At 39.7% G+C, this 17,084-nt stretch overlaps 1 protein-coding gene and 1 long non-coding RNA gene across 7 annotated transcripts in view; one reads left to right on the top strand and one right to left on the bottom strand.

Moving 5' to 3' along the window:
- igsf9ba (immunoglobulin superfamily, member 9Ba) overlaps positions 1–14,404 on the bottom strand; it is an 89,853-nt gene extending 75,449 nt beyond the window's left edge. Inside the window, exon 1 of one of the 6 annotated variants that reach the window (XM_028045617.1) lies at positions 14,003–14,404. In XM_028045617.1, coding sequence (XP_027901418.1) covers positions 14,003–14,066 — 64 coding nt within the window. In that variant the 5' untranslated portion in view covers positions 14,067–14,404. The remainder of the gene's footprint in view (positions 1–14,002) is intronic. The other 5 variants (XM_028045616.1, XM_028045612.1, XM_028045613.1 and 2 more) reach the window with 5 other exon arrangements.
- Positions 14,405–14,762: 358 nt separating this feature from the next.
- Positions 14,763–15,505, top strand: LOC114133558 (uncharacterized). The gene is made up of 2 exons (XR_003593210.1): positions 14,763–14,967; positions 15,122–15,505. It is a non-coding gene; the product is annotated as an uncharacterized LOC114133558 (long non-coding RNA).
- The last annotated feature ends 1,579 nt before the right edge of the window (positions 15,506–17,084 follow it).

The raw sequence follows: 17,084 nt of genomic DNA, 5'->3' as shown, positions 1-17,084 counted from the left end.
TCATAGGTAATGGCTGCAATCATTAATAGATAAAAGTCAATTTCTCACTTTAGCTTGCTTTCTTTTATCTTCCAGAGAAGACGCTTGCCGTAAAGATACACAGGCTCAATCTAAAACTGACACGTGGAAAGCATTCTGTTGTACACAAATGAAATTAAATTAGAAACATTTTTGAAAGATGCCCTAAATCAGATTTCATAACGCTGTATATCACAGTGGTAGCTATCTGCTCCCCTGGGTGTGAGGAGGAAACAGCACAGGCTTACAATCATTTATGATACCCGTTACTGGGAAAACTACCTTATTATCTACGTCACTTCCTGTCTCCAAAAACAACTGGGTAGAGCTCGTCTTCATCACGCCGGCTTCTTTTCGAAGTCCTCAGAATCCATTTTCATATGCTGCAACCTTGGTCATGGAGGATATTGCTGGACTTGCTTCAGCTACAGCATTTTTATTCCCTTAGGCAAAACCCTCTCTAAAGCCTTCTTAGAATTGAAGAATTTAACTATGGCGCTTGAATCCTTCAACTGGTTTTTTTCAACTTCAACTGGAAGGTCTTTCAAAGACCTTCATCATTCAAAGCAATTTGTAATGCTTTTTTTTTGTATCTTGGTCAGGTGTTGGCTAGCTCTCACTCAGAAAAGAGATTTTATGTCAATGGACTTCCTGCCAATAGCCTTTCAGCTCAAATCTGTGTAGAACTTAAGATTTCTGAGAAAGTTACATTAAATTGAAGACTAACCTTTTTTCTTGAGAGTATACAACTTATTAGGGAAGCCCTTTCCTCCCAAGCATGCAGTGTTTACAACACAGAGTACATGGAACATAAAATAAAAAATTTAAAAAATCAGCTGAGAAATTTCTAAATATTCACATCTATAATTTAAGTAGTTACATTCCTGCTGCTTTTTTGAATGCCAAATTAATGTTGTAGTCAAGACCACCTAACCTGAGACCAAGTCAAAATCAAGACCAGGGTGTATCGAGATCAAGACAAGACCAAGACCGGCGTTCCGCGCTACATGATACAATAAAATGTGAAACATAATCAAAGTTGCATCTTAAACTGATCCAAAAGATTCACATTCCCATAAAAACCACCTAGACATTAAACACTTAGAGCTAAAACAGATTTAACCAATATCATGACCAATTCAAACTCTTCGTCATTCTGCTTTGTTTCCATCTCTGTGCCACAATCCGCGGAGGTCTAATGCCATCCCTAACAAGATAACGTCCTGGGCGGTTGCCCATATTGCCCGTGTCAGAAACCACCACTGTCTGCACCGTTAAACATAGCAGTTAAGGCAATGCATTAACAGTAAACAACGCTCAACTATGAACACTGACCAAGGATCAACAACTTGTGCCTTGTGCTGCCACCAAGCACAAGGCACGAGTTCTCACTCGCTCTCCCGCTGCATGAAGCCAGGCAGCACACAGTGCTGTAATGTCTGCCACCATGACAGGTGACAATCAAAGAGCAATGTGCATGCTCTGTGTGTTCTTCCGTTCTTGTTTTATTTATTCGCTAATTAAATAAATATCAAGGTATATAATTAAATAAAATAATAATAGCTATCGCAGTGTACGCAGAGCATTACAAGAAAACAAGAACGGCTCGCAGTGAGGCTCCAGTCCTGTCGTTCATAATAAAGAGCCGTTCAGAAGAATCGGATCAATTGTGAATGTCACATCACTATGTTGCAGACTTTTGGACACAGCGTTGTCCCACATATACAACACGTCAGTCAACACCTCCTAACAATTGACCTTACCAGAGGGGCCGCTTTTCATTGGCTGATGCCCATTCTACGTGGTCACGTGCGTGGCCGTCTCACAAACACACTTAGCTTCCCGTTAGCTAAGTACAGCATAATGGCAGAACTGATACAACTTCTACACCTTGAAGCCTGTCTGCTACACAGTCTTACGTTAACTAAACAGATCAATATGCAATGTGTCTGTATCTGACATACACTAAAGATTTTATTTGAGCAGAAAAGGCTTTGGACTAAACTGTTACTCTTGTTAGCCACGTTAGCACCAAGTACAGCTAGTCAATCAATCATCGCTGTGTTCAGGGAAGCGCTGATTAATAATCGAGAAATAAATATCAAGCCTGGAAACTTGATATCGTAACGGAATGTTAATGTTTTTACGGTAAAAACATAATGTTATGTTTTTACCGTAATCTTTGCTCGTCTTGCGGGGCGCAGGCGGTTGCCACGGTAACAGGTGTGCTTAAACTACAAAGAGAGAGAAAGAGTAAAAAGGTAGGAGTGGTTTTGAGTTGATCACCTGTTCGGGTTATTTTACCTTTGTTTCCCTTTGCTGTGGCTCATTACAGCCGCTGTAGTTTCTAAACGTTGGACTAATTACCTCGTTCATTTGTGAGTTTACGTCATTCACAACAAACATCAAATAGAACAAATATATCTCATAAAATTTTAACAAACAAATGGCTTCTACCGCGATAATTATGTGAAATTAAATTAATTATATCCCAACTTCAGAAGATTTGCCTTTACCTTTACAGAGCTCGTTGGTTCCTCCAATCAGTCTGCAGCTTCTCATATTGATGTCATCAAACCAAATATCAGATCTACCATAACTGACTGACACCTGCTGGCCTCAGGTTTGCAACCAGCTTGTGACTGAGAAACCAGTAACCTCCTCCCAGATGATGACATGAACTTGTTAGTTCCTCTGTCCATTGTAGTAGTTGATATATTATGAAAATCCGGGAGAAATGATGCACTAATCGAGTCATGTTTACATAGAAACAACAGGCTGCGAGGCTTTGTTTGTGAGACTTGCGGTCACGTGGGTCGGTTGTGGGCGGAGCTTGGTAAGGTCCATGATTCAGCGGTTTTTTTTGTTTGTTTTTTTATCGCAGATGCTTATGTGTCTTTGTACAGCTAGCTTTGACGATAAAAGTTAGACGTAGTCCCCGCCGTCTGTGAAAGCGAAGCGCTGCTTAATTTACATGTCTCCATCGGATTTCTTACGACTTATGTTGCAGGATATGTATTACCGAGGATTAGACAGACATCTGCCGCTGAGAGAAAACCACTGCGCATGTCTTGGAGTGCCACGTGTGAGTTAAAGGGGGAGGCGAAGTGTGACAGCGGAAACAAAAAGACGTAATTAGTACATTACGTTATTGCTTGAATTTTAGTCGGTATGCTTTGCAACCAGTGAATACAAAGATCTTAGCAAATGAACTGGACAATATGCTGGCAATTTAATGACATTTTCACAGTTGTGGCCTTGAAATAAAATCCCGAGTCTTCAACGCCCAAGACCGAGACCAAATGCGGTCGAGTCCGAGACGAGACCATCAAAACGTGGTCTCGAGACCATCTCGAGTACTTTAACGCTAGCAATTGTCACATTAAACTTCAGCCTGGGGGCCATTTTGTTTCATGGATGAGATTTTTCAATGACAAATGAGGACGATAAGAGAAGTATTAACTATGAAATTATTTTTGGATTTTTAAGAAAAGGTCTCTAAAAAGGTTTGGACGCTACCTTATTATATTGTCTTTTCCCAACATTTTATTTTAATCTGTTTTTTTTTTTTATCTGAAAGAGGTCGTTTTAAAACAGCCACACTTTGAGTCAAAGCTCAATGATTCATCACTGAACTAAATATTTCACATGAACCGAACTGGAAATCCTGTTGTATCATTTTCCAGTCGAGTCTGAGAGAGTCTGTTATGTCTGCTTTAGTGCAGTAAAAATGTGTCATAGATCTGATAGTTTCCTTTTCTGGCAGAGGCTCAGTCAGGGATGTGCGCTGGATTTGCTGACGCCCAACTAAATGTGCAGGAAAAAAAAGAAAAGAGCACAAAGAATTGAGGGATGTGTGAAATGAACTTGGCTTGCCAAAAAACATCGCTGGACACTGCGCTGCTGCGAGGCACAAAAATTCCCCATCCCCAGCTGATTCAGATATTTTTATTGTGCCTCAAAGCGATGTTTAGATGAGTTATAAAAGCTTCAGCTGAGGTGTTTTATAGTGATTATACAAAGAGGTATATTGCTACGACAGTGGTTATTGGTGCTTTCATGCGACTCCTCTAATTATGGCTTTTTATGAGACTATTTATTAAGCATCAATGAATCATATACAATCATGCGAGGGAAAAAGTCAACACGACACAGGCCTTCCTCATCAGCTGCTCAGACATTCAGATAATAGTTGTCCCACATACAGCAGTGCACAAAAGCTTGAAATCTACTTTTATTTCTTTAGAATATCTTGAAAACATTCAGAAACGTTCTTTGGGATATGTTTTCAGTTCGTTTCTACTTTTTAACGTTTCGGTCTAATCTTTGCACCTTCTACCATAACTGCATTTTTTTGAGCCTCATTAGAAATTCATACCTTTGAACAACATTAAAAACACTGAGGCTGTTTAAAAAAATACGTAAGTGCAGTCTTTTGGAATGAACCATATGTAGCACTATCAGGTTACAGAGAACAGTGACACTTCAGTGTTACTATTCAGTGAGGAACACTCAAAGCTAGTTATTTTCCATATCAGCTTAACAAGAAATAAAGACCAGAGAAGCAGAGAGATGCAAGAAGACCATCAATATATTGAAATAAAAGGTTATTTTTCCATGTCAAGGCAACACGCGTGTGAACAAATCAGACAGCAAGAAATTTAGCCCTTGCTGGGAAAGGCTAAGCAGTGTAGCGAAGATTAGCACTGCTCCGTCTTGATTTTGAGCTCGCAGCCTCTTTTTATCACAGAACATACTGGTGATGAAACTGTTGGCAACCTTTTATAAAACTCAGAGTAGGGTTACAAATTATATCGTGTATCAAAAAACAAACAAATACTAATATTTTTTTAAGGAATGCTCCACCACCTGGTGCTAATTGCTAACACGGGATGCTAAAGACAGTTTAGAAAGTGACCTCAATCATTTTCTCTTTGGTTTTAAAAGCTAGTGAAACACAGCAGAACATTTTGAATGAGTTTCCCATACAAATACATAAAATCATTTTTGTCACTCATTTATATGGACTTTTTTTTCCCCTCCAAGCTTTTATTTTGATTGTAGCTTACAGAGAAGCTACAGTCAAATAGTAGCTTTTCTGTAGCTACAAGCTGCTGCAGAAACAAGCTAAGGAAGCTTGCTTAATGAAGCTAAACAAGCTTCATTATCTGCAAGCTAATACAAATAGCTTATGTGTCTCAAAACACCAAAATCTGGGGGTTTCTACCAGGACATTTCATTGTAATAAAGATAAAAATTACAACCTCATGGAGTCAGCCACTAAACAGCTAACTACCACACTAGCAAAGGTTTCAGGAGCCTTTAAATCGTCTCTCAGTCTGGGTCAGTAGGCTACACTGTCATGAGGAAGACTGCTGACTTGACACATGTCTAGAAGACAAGTCATTGACAACCTCCACGAGAGTGGGAAGTAGAGTAAGCTACTGATGACTAAAGAAGCTTTTTCACAGAGTGCCGCATCTAAGCATGTTCATAAAAAGTTAAGTGAAAGGAAAAACGTGTGGTAGGAAAAGGTTGCAACAGCAGTAAGAGCAGCCTTGAGAAGATTGTCAAGCAAAATTTACAAGGAGTGGACTGAGGCTGGATTCCGCACACAAAGAGCCACTTCAGACAAATCCTAGACGAGGGCCACAAATGTTGCCAAAACACAAAAGTTTGTACTTTAATTTGGAAATCATGTTCTCAGACTGAGGATGAAGAGTGGAATGGCACAACCTTCTTGTAGCTGGCCATCGGGAAATTTTAGAGCACTTCACGCTTACTTCTGCTGACAAGCTTTACGGAGACACCAATTTCATTCTTCCAGCAAAAGGTACCAAAAGCTGCTGTTAAAACCACGGTGGCGCTGTGGTCGAGTGGACAGCAAACTCGCCTGACCTGAACAACACAGAGAATCCATACGGCGTTGTGAAGAAGGTGAGACACCAGACCCAACAATACAGATGACCCGAGTGCCGCTATCAAAGCAATCTGGGCTCCCATTACACCTACGCCACATTGATGCAGTAATACTAGAAAAAGGAGGGACAGCCAATGATTCTGTGCAAGAAACATTTCTCTTTGAAATGTTTTGTTTTTATTTGCATTATGCAGTTGTGGAGGTTTGTGTTGTAGAGCCCTGAAACAAGATGAAAACCAGAAATCAGATGGAAAAGGGCAACAACAGTAGTTGCCCAGACCTCTGAATGTTTGTTTTTTTTACCTTTTAATTTCTTCAGAACATTTTTTACAAACATATCACCAGACAGGCAGAACTGCAGCTTTAAATCAACAACCCATCTATTAAAAAAAATATGTCCCTCCAAGTGAAGTCATTAGCCAAAGCCAGCCCTCAGGAAGTTGGCCTCAAAAATAGTCTTCAAAATAAAAGCATAACAGAACAAAAGTTTCTGTTAGCGCCTGTAAGTGTGTGCTTCACTTTAGCGAGGGAGCTGTTCAGTGATATTCTGGTTTTTTTCTGAGACACACAGTTTTGGGTTTTTATTACCTCTGAGCCAAAAAAGTATTTCAATTACAAGAATATCACTCCACGTTTAATGAATCTGTGAGTTACACTGTTTGAAAAGAATCAAATAAATATAAATATTGACGTTTTTTACAGTATCCAATTTTTTCTTTAGATGTCAGGTTTTGCATTTTATTCAAATTCAAATGTGTTCAGAGGATATGTGTCACTTTAAACGTGTAGAAAAGTTACCAAAATCATTTATGGAGATTTAGTTTACAAAATGATTTATTACTGTGGTAACAGAACCACAGCATCTTTCCAAAATATAACGCTAGAAAAACATAAACTGAAACCGAAGGAGAGCCCCCACGTTCTAACACTGTCCTAAAACAAGTAGCAAAATGAAGTCACAGTAAGGATAACTTAAAAAAATGCTAAATTTAGCAATTTTTTATATGTTTTGTCACGCTGCAAATGTAAACGATCAAAATCTTACATAGTGTTTGCAGTAGGAGTAATTGTTACGCCTCTGTTTTAAAGAAATTGATAGAAGTCACGTTCAACACTCTTATGTGAATAGAGTGACATCAGATTAATAATTCTAAAGCATATATATATATATATATATATATATATATATAAAGATCTACAATGTAGGACACATTACAACTTGTGTCCAGCTACATGCGCTACGACTGAAGAGGATTTTGAGTTAGTCCGTCTAACCAGAACCACATGATCTGAATGTGGCTTTCCCAGAATGCTGCAGGCTCTGTTTGCAAAGAGGACTCCGCCGGGACCGGACTGGCTGAGGAAGAGGAAGGCAGAGAGGGGAGGTGGGAGGAAGAGGTAAAGGGGGGATGAAGGGGGCCAATGCCATAGAGAGCTGGCAGATGCCCAGCACTGAGAGTCTGCCATCCGCAGCTTGAGCACAGCCTTTCTCCTAAGCTCATTACTAAGCTTTACTCTCACGATCGTGATAAAATAAAGCATAGCGAGATTTAAAAAAAAAAGAAATAAAAAAAAAGAGCATAGAGAATTTGAGAGGGAAAGCTTGGGTCCATGTTTGAGAAACTGGTTGGAAAACATAAGATCATTTCGGAACACACTCATGATTGTATTTTGGGATGAACACAAAAAGTGAAAAAAAAAACAAAAAAATTATAAATTATAAAATCTGTCATATTTAAGGAATTTCAAACTATTTCAGTTTGAAATAAATGTTTATCTTATGTATTTTTTTTCAAAATGCCCACTATTTTGCACCTTTTCAAATGGAAATAAAGATTCAGATAATATGTTATACATATGCACCATGGGTTTTAAAGGTTATGAATTCAAACAATACAATTATTTTTTGGCTGTCTACTTTTCTATGCCATAATACAGGAAAATTAAAACCTCTGCAAATGTGAGTTGCAGAACTCTGCTTTTAGTGTTTGTAAAATAAATAAATAAATTAGCTTTTTGTTGAGTACAGAAACAAATGAAGATAAGTACAAATTCAGGGGAAAAATTAAAGTCACGCTCTAGCATTTAAAAACTGTCAAAACCCTTGATGGTATCCATGACAACTGACTTTCAAAGCTGGGAATCAATGTGTTTCAAAACTGTGAAAAATGACCTTAGTGCTAGTTTAAAGGCTATCTTTAAATTAGAAAAAAGCAAAAGAAGAAGAAAAGACCAAGGAAAGAAACCTTTCTAGCCTTGAAAATAGAAAACAAAGTCAACATGGCAAAACTGTCAAACGTAAATGAGTGGAAAAAATAAAAGTTAATGCGAGAAAAAAGTCAGGAGAAAATTCCTGCTTGAAATACTACCGTAATTTCATAACAGCTATACTAAACCCCCAAAACTATAAAAACGTTTGAAAAATGACTCTATACTTCTAACCCATAAAAACTGTCACAATTTTAAAAGGAAATTTCCCAAGCACAGTCCAAATTTCTATTTTACATTTGAAACAGTAAAGCAGTCATCAAACAAAAGCAAGACCTACAGACATCAGATCTGTGTCTTCTGGATATCATTAATCCCAAAGAACTTCAACATTAGATCATGCCTTTGTCCTTCTGGTTCTTTTTTTTTTTTTTTTGCTTTCACTTTATCTCCGTTTAAAAACACCGGGCTTGGCCTTCTTCAAGTCAAACAGACGTGAGAATCGCAACGCGATGCAGGGCATTGTGGGTAAACGCAACCAAAACGATGTTGCGTGTAGATGAGGTGAAAGCTCTTGACAATAATTTGGCTGCTCACAAAAGATAAAAATACAGGACGTGCTTATAAGAAGGGACGAAAAAAAAGTCAACCGAGGTCATTTGACACTCTAAAAACACAGTCCTTAAGATAAAAACTGAAGCTAAATTGACGTGTGCTCAACTAACATTAAATCTCGGTGCGATGGTGAGTGAAAGAACCCGTCAAACGTTGATGACTGAGCAGAAATACTTCAAATATTCCACCTGTCGATGACGTTGAATTACTTCTACACTACCGTTGGCGTCCGTCCTGCTTCACCTCGATCTGCTGCCAAGTCACTGCTGCCTTTGTTGGACTAACCCTGGGTCTCTCTTAGCATATGTTTCTTCCCTGATGGGCACTTGGCATAAAACAAAGTCTTTGAATGTGCATTTACTGGAAGTGGCGGCTCATACCCGAGCGATATACATCACTGTCTGCATATCGGACATGGCTAACAGCGGAGTTCCCGAAACGGCTTGAATTGGTGTAGGAGTTTAAACCTGCTGCAGTTTCTTGGAAGGTGCCTTCTTCGGTCGCAGAAGAAATACTAACATGTTTTCATTAGTAGAGTTTCAGAAAAATGGTTTACGCACAAGATTTTAGGCTTTATAAATGCAGAAACTATTATGACACAGTTGCTGTCTACTTTTCTATCTTTCATGCTGCCCAATAACAGTGTGTGATAACAGTGTTTGACATCGATCAGCGATACAATACTGATGCCGATACTTTTTAAGCTTGATAAATAATCAAACTTGTGACATTCAGGTGTTTTTGTGGTTTTTCTGTGAATTATTTTTGTTCAGGCCGACAACAGAATTTGGACAAAGTTTACAGGGATCCACAAGATACTTTAATAGCATATCAACATGATTTGTGTGCATTTTCTTCCTAAATAAACAAAGTGTATTTAGTTTCAATTTGCTCAATTTGGGAACAAATTGAAACAAAATCTTTTTGGCGGCCGATTTAAGAAACTAGGATCCAAAAATAAAGCACAATTTCAGGAGGGAATTTGAAAGTAAAGTATCAATCTTGGTAACAATACCAACTTGGCATGGATATTATTGATATTTTGGATTCATAGCTCCACCTCCACTGCACAGACCTAAGCAGGTCAGGACTGAATAGAAATCAGATGAGTTAAAGAAGCATCTCAAGTATAGCTACCGGCTCTCAGAAAGTTTTTATAGGGGTGATCAGTGTCAGGTTTAGGGTGACATAATATGTATATATTAATATAACCTGGATGGAGAAATCTGCCAACAAAACTACGCTGGATGCATCTCTACTCGTGATGCAATCAGCACAGTTGAAAAGAATGTATCCCCTTTTCTGCAAACTAGCAAAACATCTCATAACAATGGCTCAAAATTCAATATTTAAGTAGCTAAAATCCAAAAAGCTGATGTGTTGTCCAAATCCAGCTCCTTCTTTGTTGTAAAACTCATATTTAAGTATCTTTTGCTTTAAAAATTGGTCTCGTAAAATTTGGATAAAAACAGAAGCTTATAGTAGAACGTAAGAAGAAGTTGAAGTCAGGTGACCTATGTTAAAATTGATTTCATATTTAACTTAAGCCATTAAATTTGTACATATCTTACATTTAAAGCATAACAGTCTAAGAAGGTTCTTTATATGTTAAAATGAACTGAAACTGTCTAGGACAGTGAATAGGTTGGCACCCAGTAAACCTGCGAATACAGTGAAACTCTGGTCAAAAACAGTAAAAACCAGATTAAACACGATTGAACCAATTAAATGAGTTTCTATTTCCAGGTCAAATGTCAAAAAATCTGTTGTTTTTCCCTGTTTGTAAAATGAATCAAAATGGAAACTTGCTCCTTTTTTTTGGCAAACACTTTGGTTATAGAGAAAGAGAGAAAAGTAAGGAACATATAGGTTGGTGCACATGCTTACACATGTTAATAAATCTGAAATGTATTTTTTTAGGCAAAGTAAATGTTTGTTTCAATGAATTGAACGAATTTATCATTTAATTATTGAAGAAATCCCAGAAATGAGCAAAATCCGAATCTTTTGTCTTAATAGGTAAGGCAGAAAGCATTACTAAAACACTCATGTATTCACTGTTCTTAAGTGACAAAATGTTCATGACAGAAAATCCAACTTCTACAATTACACTACAGCGTACATTCATGCACTAATATAAGCTACGCAAACACAACGTCACGCCGTTTCAGAGTGTCTGAGCCAGATTCAGATGTTATTTTCGGGAGAAAGAACATCTATTTGTAGATCTCCTGATCCTTTGTTTATGCCTGACACAGAGCAAAGTGCACACCAAGCGAAATACCACTCCAACACAAAGCAGCCAAGTTTCAACTGAGCTGAGCTGCCCTGATCTCACTTTCCTTTTTTTTTCTGTTTTTTTCTTTTCTTTTCTTCCTGTTATGCAGCAAATTCAGATCTGAAAGTCTTAACAACGACACGGAGAACAAAAATCTTCTGTTCACATAGTCAAAACCATTAAATAGCCTCGGAAATGCTAATAATTCTGAAAGGTAAAGTGACTGTACAGATGAAAAATTGGTCAAAAGAAGAAAGAAAAAAATAAATCGAGGAGTTTTTGAGACTCACTGGCTTCCCCGCCAAAAGTGAGATAAACAAATTGATGTAAATATTATGTCTTTTATAATAGGATTAACTAATTTGCTATGAACTGCACCCCCTAGAACAGTTTACAAATAAGATTTTATATTTTCAGCCTAATATTTTCCAATGCTCATGCAAGTCGTTCCTGTTTGTTTATATCAAAATTTAAATATTTTATACAGTAAATGGCCAAACTCTTCCTAAATAATCTCAGCATTTAGTTATTTTTCTTTTACAAGCCCCAGCTCTTAATGGCGTACTGGTGAATTTTTTAAAAAATTTTTTCATTTCAGCCACAAACTTCACCACAAAAACACAAAGTCTTACAGACTATTTTTTTTCTTGTTGTGTTTTGTCTACTTTCTAGGGAAAATATCTGAGTACACTTGAAAAAGGAGCTTGTTTTATGTCAATAACTCTTGAATATTGAGGTGAAAAGAAACTAGTTCCACTGGTAGATCTTTTTTTTCATTTATAAAGAGCACATGTCATAAAAAAAAAATCATCTGCCAGTGGAACTAGTTTTTATCAATATTCAAGACTTGTGTTGAAAACAAGCTCATATATCTTGCTATAAAGTTACATAAAAGTTAATCTTGTCTTACTTCTAGCGTCTTAAGGTATTTGCACAAGAAACTAGACGAAAATACTTGGTAAGATTTTGTGTTTTCACGCTTTATGTGAAAAACCAACATCTCTACCCCTATTACTGTGATACCTTTAAGTAAAATCCAGTATCACCCGTTGCCTTCAGAAGCCACCTGCTCAGAAAACAACCAGGCCGCAATTAAACCTCAACGTGGATGTAAATGTTCTGCGGAAAACCACAGAGATATTTTTGAGAGAATATTAATAAATCTGAGCTTGAAACAGGCTCAGATTTAAACTTGACCCATTTCCACCCATCATCAGAGAGTGGATGCAGCACGGAACAATTGCAAACCAAGCAAAAAGAAATAAACACCACAGATCTCAGGACGACTATTAGCCACTATTGCCACAAGCAACTCATTGTGGGCACAACAAGCAGGTATAAGAAGAAGCTAGCCTGGTGGTCAAATGAAACCAAAATGGAAGCTTGTGGGCATAATGACACACCATTCCCGTTATGAAACCTGGTATTGGTAGCATCATTCGAGTTAACGGAAGGATGGAAATATAAGGTAACCCTGGAAGGACGCCTAAAAAAAAAAAAATAACATCCTCAGAAGGACGCTACCTTGAATCCAAGATCTTAGTCTATTTAAGAAGATCCGAATGATCTCCGCTGTAGCTTCATGCTAATCCAACCGAGCTTAAACCGCTTCGCAAAGACGAGCGTTTCAAAGTGGTTCCACAACAACGGAGGGCTGATCACAAACGGACACCACACTTTCTGGATTTATGCTGGAAATTGGAAATGATTTCCCTCCTGTGACGCACCATTTCGTCGCATAGAATCCAAGTGAAACGAGATCTGACTGTAAGGCGCTGTGATTGGTCACTTATTTGCACCCACTTCCTCAAATGTAATCCAGAAATGACATTTTTGCTGTGTTATTTATTTATTTATTTACCCCGCTGCTAACTCCTCTGGCTGGTATCCCAGCATAGTGGCCAACACCTGTAAGCAAGTGCAGCTCTGACTGGGTACGGCGTATGAGTATGTGTGTGTGTGCTTGCGTGTGTGTGTGTGTGTGTGTGTGTGTGTGTGTGTGTGTGTGTGTGTGTGTGTGTGTGCTTGCGTGTGTGTGTGTTGGTGGGGGTCATTGGGATCGGTTACCAGGCGACAGACTGGGCACATGTCTCCCTCATCTGGGCGCCAGTGGAAAAGCAAGGTTAAGTAAGTACATGGGTCAACACGAGAGCAGATCTGAGGCAAATCTGAGCAAAATGGACACTGTGCAGTTTTTCTTCTTTTTTTTTTTTTGCACAGGGATTTGTGGAGCAATGTGAGTATTTCTCTGAAGCTCTTAGATCAGCACAGGGGCCGAGCATGCTGCGGTGCATCACGCACGCCACACTCTGACCCCCCCTCCCTCCCTCCCTCCCTCCTCCTCCTCCTCCTCTTCTTATTCCTCCTCCTCTTCCCTCTTTCCTCCTTCCTCCTCCTTTATAGTGTGAAATCCTGCATTTCTTTTCCGTGCATGCGGCAGTGAGCTCTATCAAATTCAAGAATGCATTTCGTCTGACACGTGATGCATTATTTAGCTACTACCCCCCCCCATCTGGAGGGCTGAGACCGGTGGTCACACCCCTCTCTGGAGAACTCAAATGGGACTATAATACAAATGCACACATTTCCCCTTCAGCGGCGGCGGATTCGTTACCCTCCAGGCTGCACAAATGCGCCACACACACACATTAACGCATACGCAGACACATTCACACACACCGGCCTAACCCAGCAGCCGTATCAGTCAGACGAGCTTTTGTTATGATCTATACTGGTTGCAAAATGCAGCTGCTGTGAGGTGGTACGCCGAACTTTAATGGGAGGTGAACGAGACGCCGCTGCAGCTCCTATTATCGGACACGCGGGAGGAAGGAGTAATAATAATAATTTCCACACACACACACACACCCACACACCTACACACACACAAAATGAGGGTGCGGGGGAGGGGGGATGTCATGCACGCGCGGCTTGAAGAGAAAATATATCGCACTTCAACTCACCTTGAGCGGCCGTTCCTCTGGTGCTGAATACACTTGCTATCAGAGTGGCCACATACCAAATCATAGTACTATTGCCGACCAGCTATTACCACGCAAAGTGCCCCGTTCGACCAATTGCTCATATTCGACCTTGCACCTCTCGGACTCTTCGGCGCAAGCCCCGTTTTCATTCCACGTCTCTCAGTCTCTCTCCCCGCGGCGCTGCTTTGCCTTCATCCCTTCTTCTTCTTCTTCTTCTTCCCTCCCCCGTCCTCCCATCCGCATCCTCTCCCGAAGAGACAGAGCACCTGCACCGCCGCGTTTGTAGTAGACACGGAGCCGTTTTTTTTTTCTTTTTTCCTTTTCCTTTTCCTCCCTCTCTCCTCCTCTCTCTACTCTCTCTCTCTCTCTCTCCTTCTCACTCTGTCTCTCTTTTACGAGCGCATAGTGAAACCAAGTGTGAGAATGCAAAAAGCCAACAGGTCCGCCTCTGCCGCCACCGGATTGGTTGCCGATTGAGGCTTTGGGGCGTGCATTGGCTGTGCCCGCACCCTCCGCACCCTACCTCGCTAGCCCCCTGCTCTCCCCCCCCCCCCATCCCCCCCCTCTTCCACCTCTCTCTCTTCCTCCCTCCGCCCCGCATGACGAACCCGGAGGATCGTTCCGATTCAAGGTGAGTTGGAGCGTGCCGTAGTGTAAAAGCGGGAGCCGCAGTATCATGCGCATTGCCAGCGTGCAACATCTGTAAATGCCGCTCCTGTAAAACGCCCCCCACGTGCGCCATAGCATCTCCACAGCATCATCAGCATGTCAACGTTTTTTTTGTTGTTGTTGTTTTTTTTCCAGCTTTTGCTGGACCAGTGATGGAAGGATGCTGATGTTGGTGCTGATGATGATGGTGATGATGATGATGGTGATGATGATGATGGTGGTGGTGGTGACTCATCCGCAGCCTTCCACTATAGTGTCATGTCGCCGATAGAAAGGTGTTTAATTTTGTAATTTTTGTATGTATTTTTTTTTTTTTTTCATATATATTTTTTTCACCCCCTTCCACGTCTGGCTGCGTGTGATGGGTGTGGCGACACATGCAATATGGTTTTCCTTGTTTTCTTTTCCCTCGACGGCCCCACTGCGCAGACACGGTTGGGCCGATGAGGCTGCCTCAGATTTCTCTCTTCCTGCATGGCCACCGAGGACCCATGCGCCTCCGGCTGCTCAGATCTCACACCGTTTAGGGGGCCGCCTGCTGCCGTAACTAAAACAAAACCGGGCAGGTGATTTGTCTTTTTTTTTTTTTTTTGCGGATGTAGGTTAAATAGGAGGTTTTTTTTTTTTTTTTTTTTTTTTTTTTTTTTTGCCAGCCTTTAAATATAACTTGTCATTTTATTGGACTCCATACTCCATGTCTGCTATCCCCCTCCCTCCCATCTTTTTTTTTTTTTTTTTCATTTTGGAGATAATCTTTCCGTCTGAAATCAAAGGGAATCTAAAAATGAGCCTTTAAGGGGGGAAAAAAATGCATAAAAAAGAAAAATCTGAGATTCTCATTCGTTTCTCTCTGTCTCTCTAGCGCTCTTTCTATTTCTGTGATAAAATCGCATCATAAGGAAACATTTCCAGATGTGTGAAACTGTCAGAGTCGCTATAATCCATCATATGCAGAGCTTTAGCCGAGATTTAGTGAACCCGTTAACCTTTAACCACTCAGTCTTCATTATTGGCTCCGTCTGTGAATTAAACATAGAAGAGGCACGTTAAGTAGGCTGCCGGGCTTCTACACATAAATACAGATATAAGCATAATGAAAAGCAAAGACGGTAAGAACATCTAATAAAAACAAAAGTAGAGCAATTAGTTAAAAGTTCGTACGAATAAAAGTATCTTAAAACTTTAAAAACAATATTTTTTTAAACAATTCTATTATACAAAACTGTCACCATGTGATTTTTCTCCCCCACAGATAATTTGTGAAAATAGATCAAGCTCCTCTTCTTTTTTTTTTTTTTTTGCCTCTCTGTGGTCCTAAACACATCTCAGTCAAAGACAACCAATCAGAGTCAGGAGGAGGATCTCAGCGCTGTCAATCATGCTGGTGTGGGAACCGCACATTGTATTAATGATGTAGAAACACGTTAACATTACAGAAAAACTGTTTATCCACCATCATCAGCAATGCTAACTATTCTTAGCATTCACCACAGGTGTGGGGCGCTAGCTGTAGCCTAGCAGAGAGCGAAGGTGATGACACTCAGCTCCTTGCTCTGATTGGCTGTTTCTGACCAGGTGGGTTGATTCTGCAGACGGCAGTAGGATTGCAGGGAAGAGGCGGACAAGCTCGATTCTTGGTTTCAAAAATGATCTCTCATATTATATCGTCAGTGACAGTTTTAACAAATGCGTAAAGAATACATTGTTTATAAATGTTATAACTTTAAGCTGCTCTTCTTGGTCATGAAATACATTTTGCTTAAAAAAAATAGACTTTAAATAGATCAGCACTCAAAAGGTTTGTTTTTTTATTCACATTTTAATGAGCAATTTAAAGTCAAGAATGATCTACAGTATATCAGTCACATTAACCCATGAAGAAATCTCTATTAACACTAATGCAATCAAACCCATCTTCTTCTTTGTGTCTTTCCAATTGACCTTTGATGGTTTATCATTGATGATGAGGTAAATAAAAAAGAAGAAACTTTTCCAACCCTTTAGCTGATTCTCTGTCGGGGTCACACTGGGACTTTGGCTGAGTTACTCCATGATCCTCATGCTACAGTGGAAATATGTTGGTAGTGTTGGGGTTGGCACGGAAAGGAATTGTTCAATAATGGCCAGAATAACCAGAAAAATCAAAACAACGGGACATTTAGAAAAATAACAAGAAATTAGCATTATCATCGCCGCCCTTTGCTTTTATTGTTCTTTTTACTATTGTGTTACATTTCTCAAATTAATAAGGCTAAAAAAAAAAAAAATCAAGCAAGCTTGATGTTGCCTTGCTGTTTGAAGCATTTCCAGCTGAGGAGTTTGGGAACGGCTCCTCTAAAACAAAGCCGGCTTCAAGCGGTAATGAGCAGATGAGGGAAGGGAGCCACCTGCT

Source organism: Xiphophorus couchianus, chromosome 18 (genome assembly GCF_001444195.1).
Source record: "Xiphophorus couchianus chromosome 18, X_couchianus-1.0, whole genome shotgun sequence".
Classification (NCBI taxonomy): Eukaryota; Metazoa; Chordata; class Actinopteri; order Cyprinodontiformes; family Poeciliidae; genus Xiphophorus; species Xiphophorus couchianus.
The sequence above is the reverse complement of the archived record's forward strand: the minus strand, read 5'-3'. Positions and strand labels throughout refer to the sequence as shown.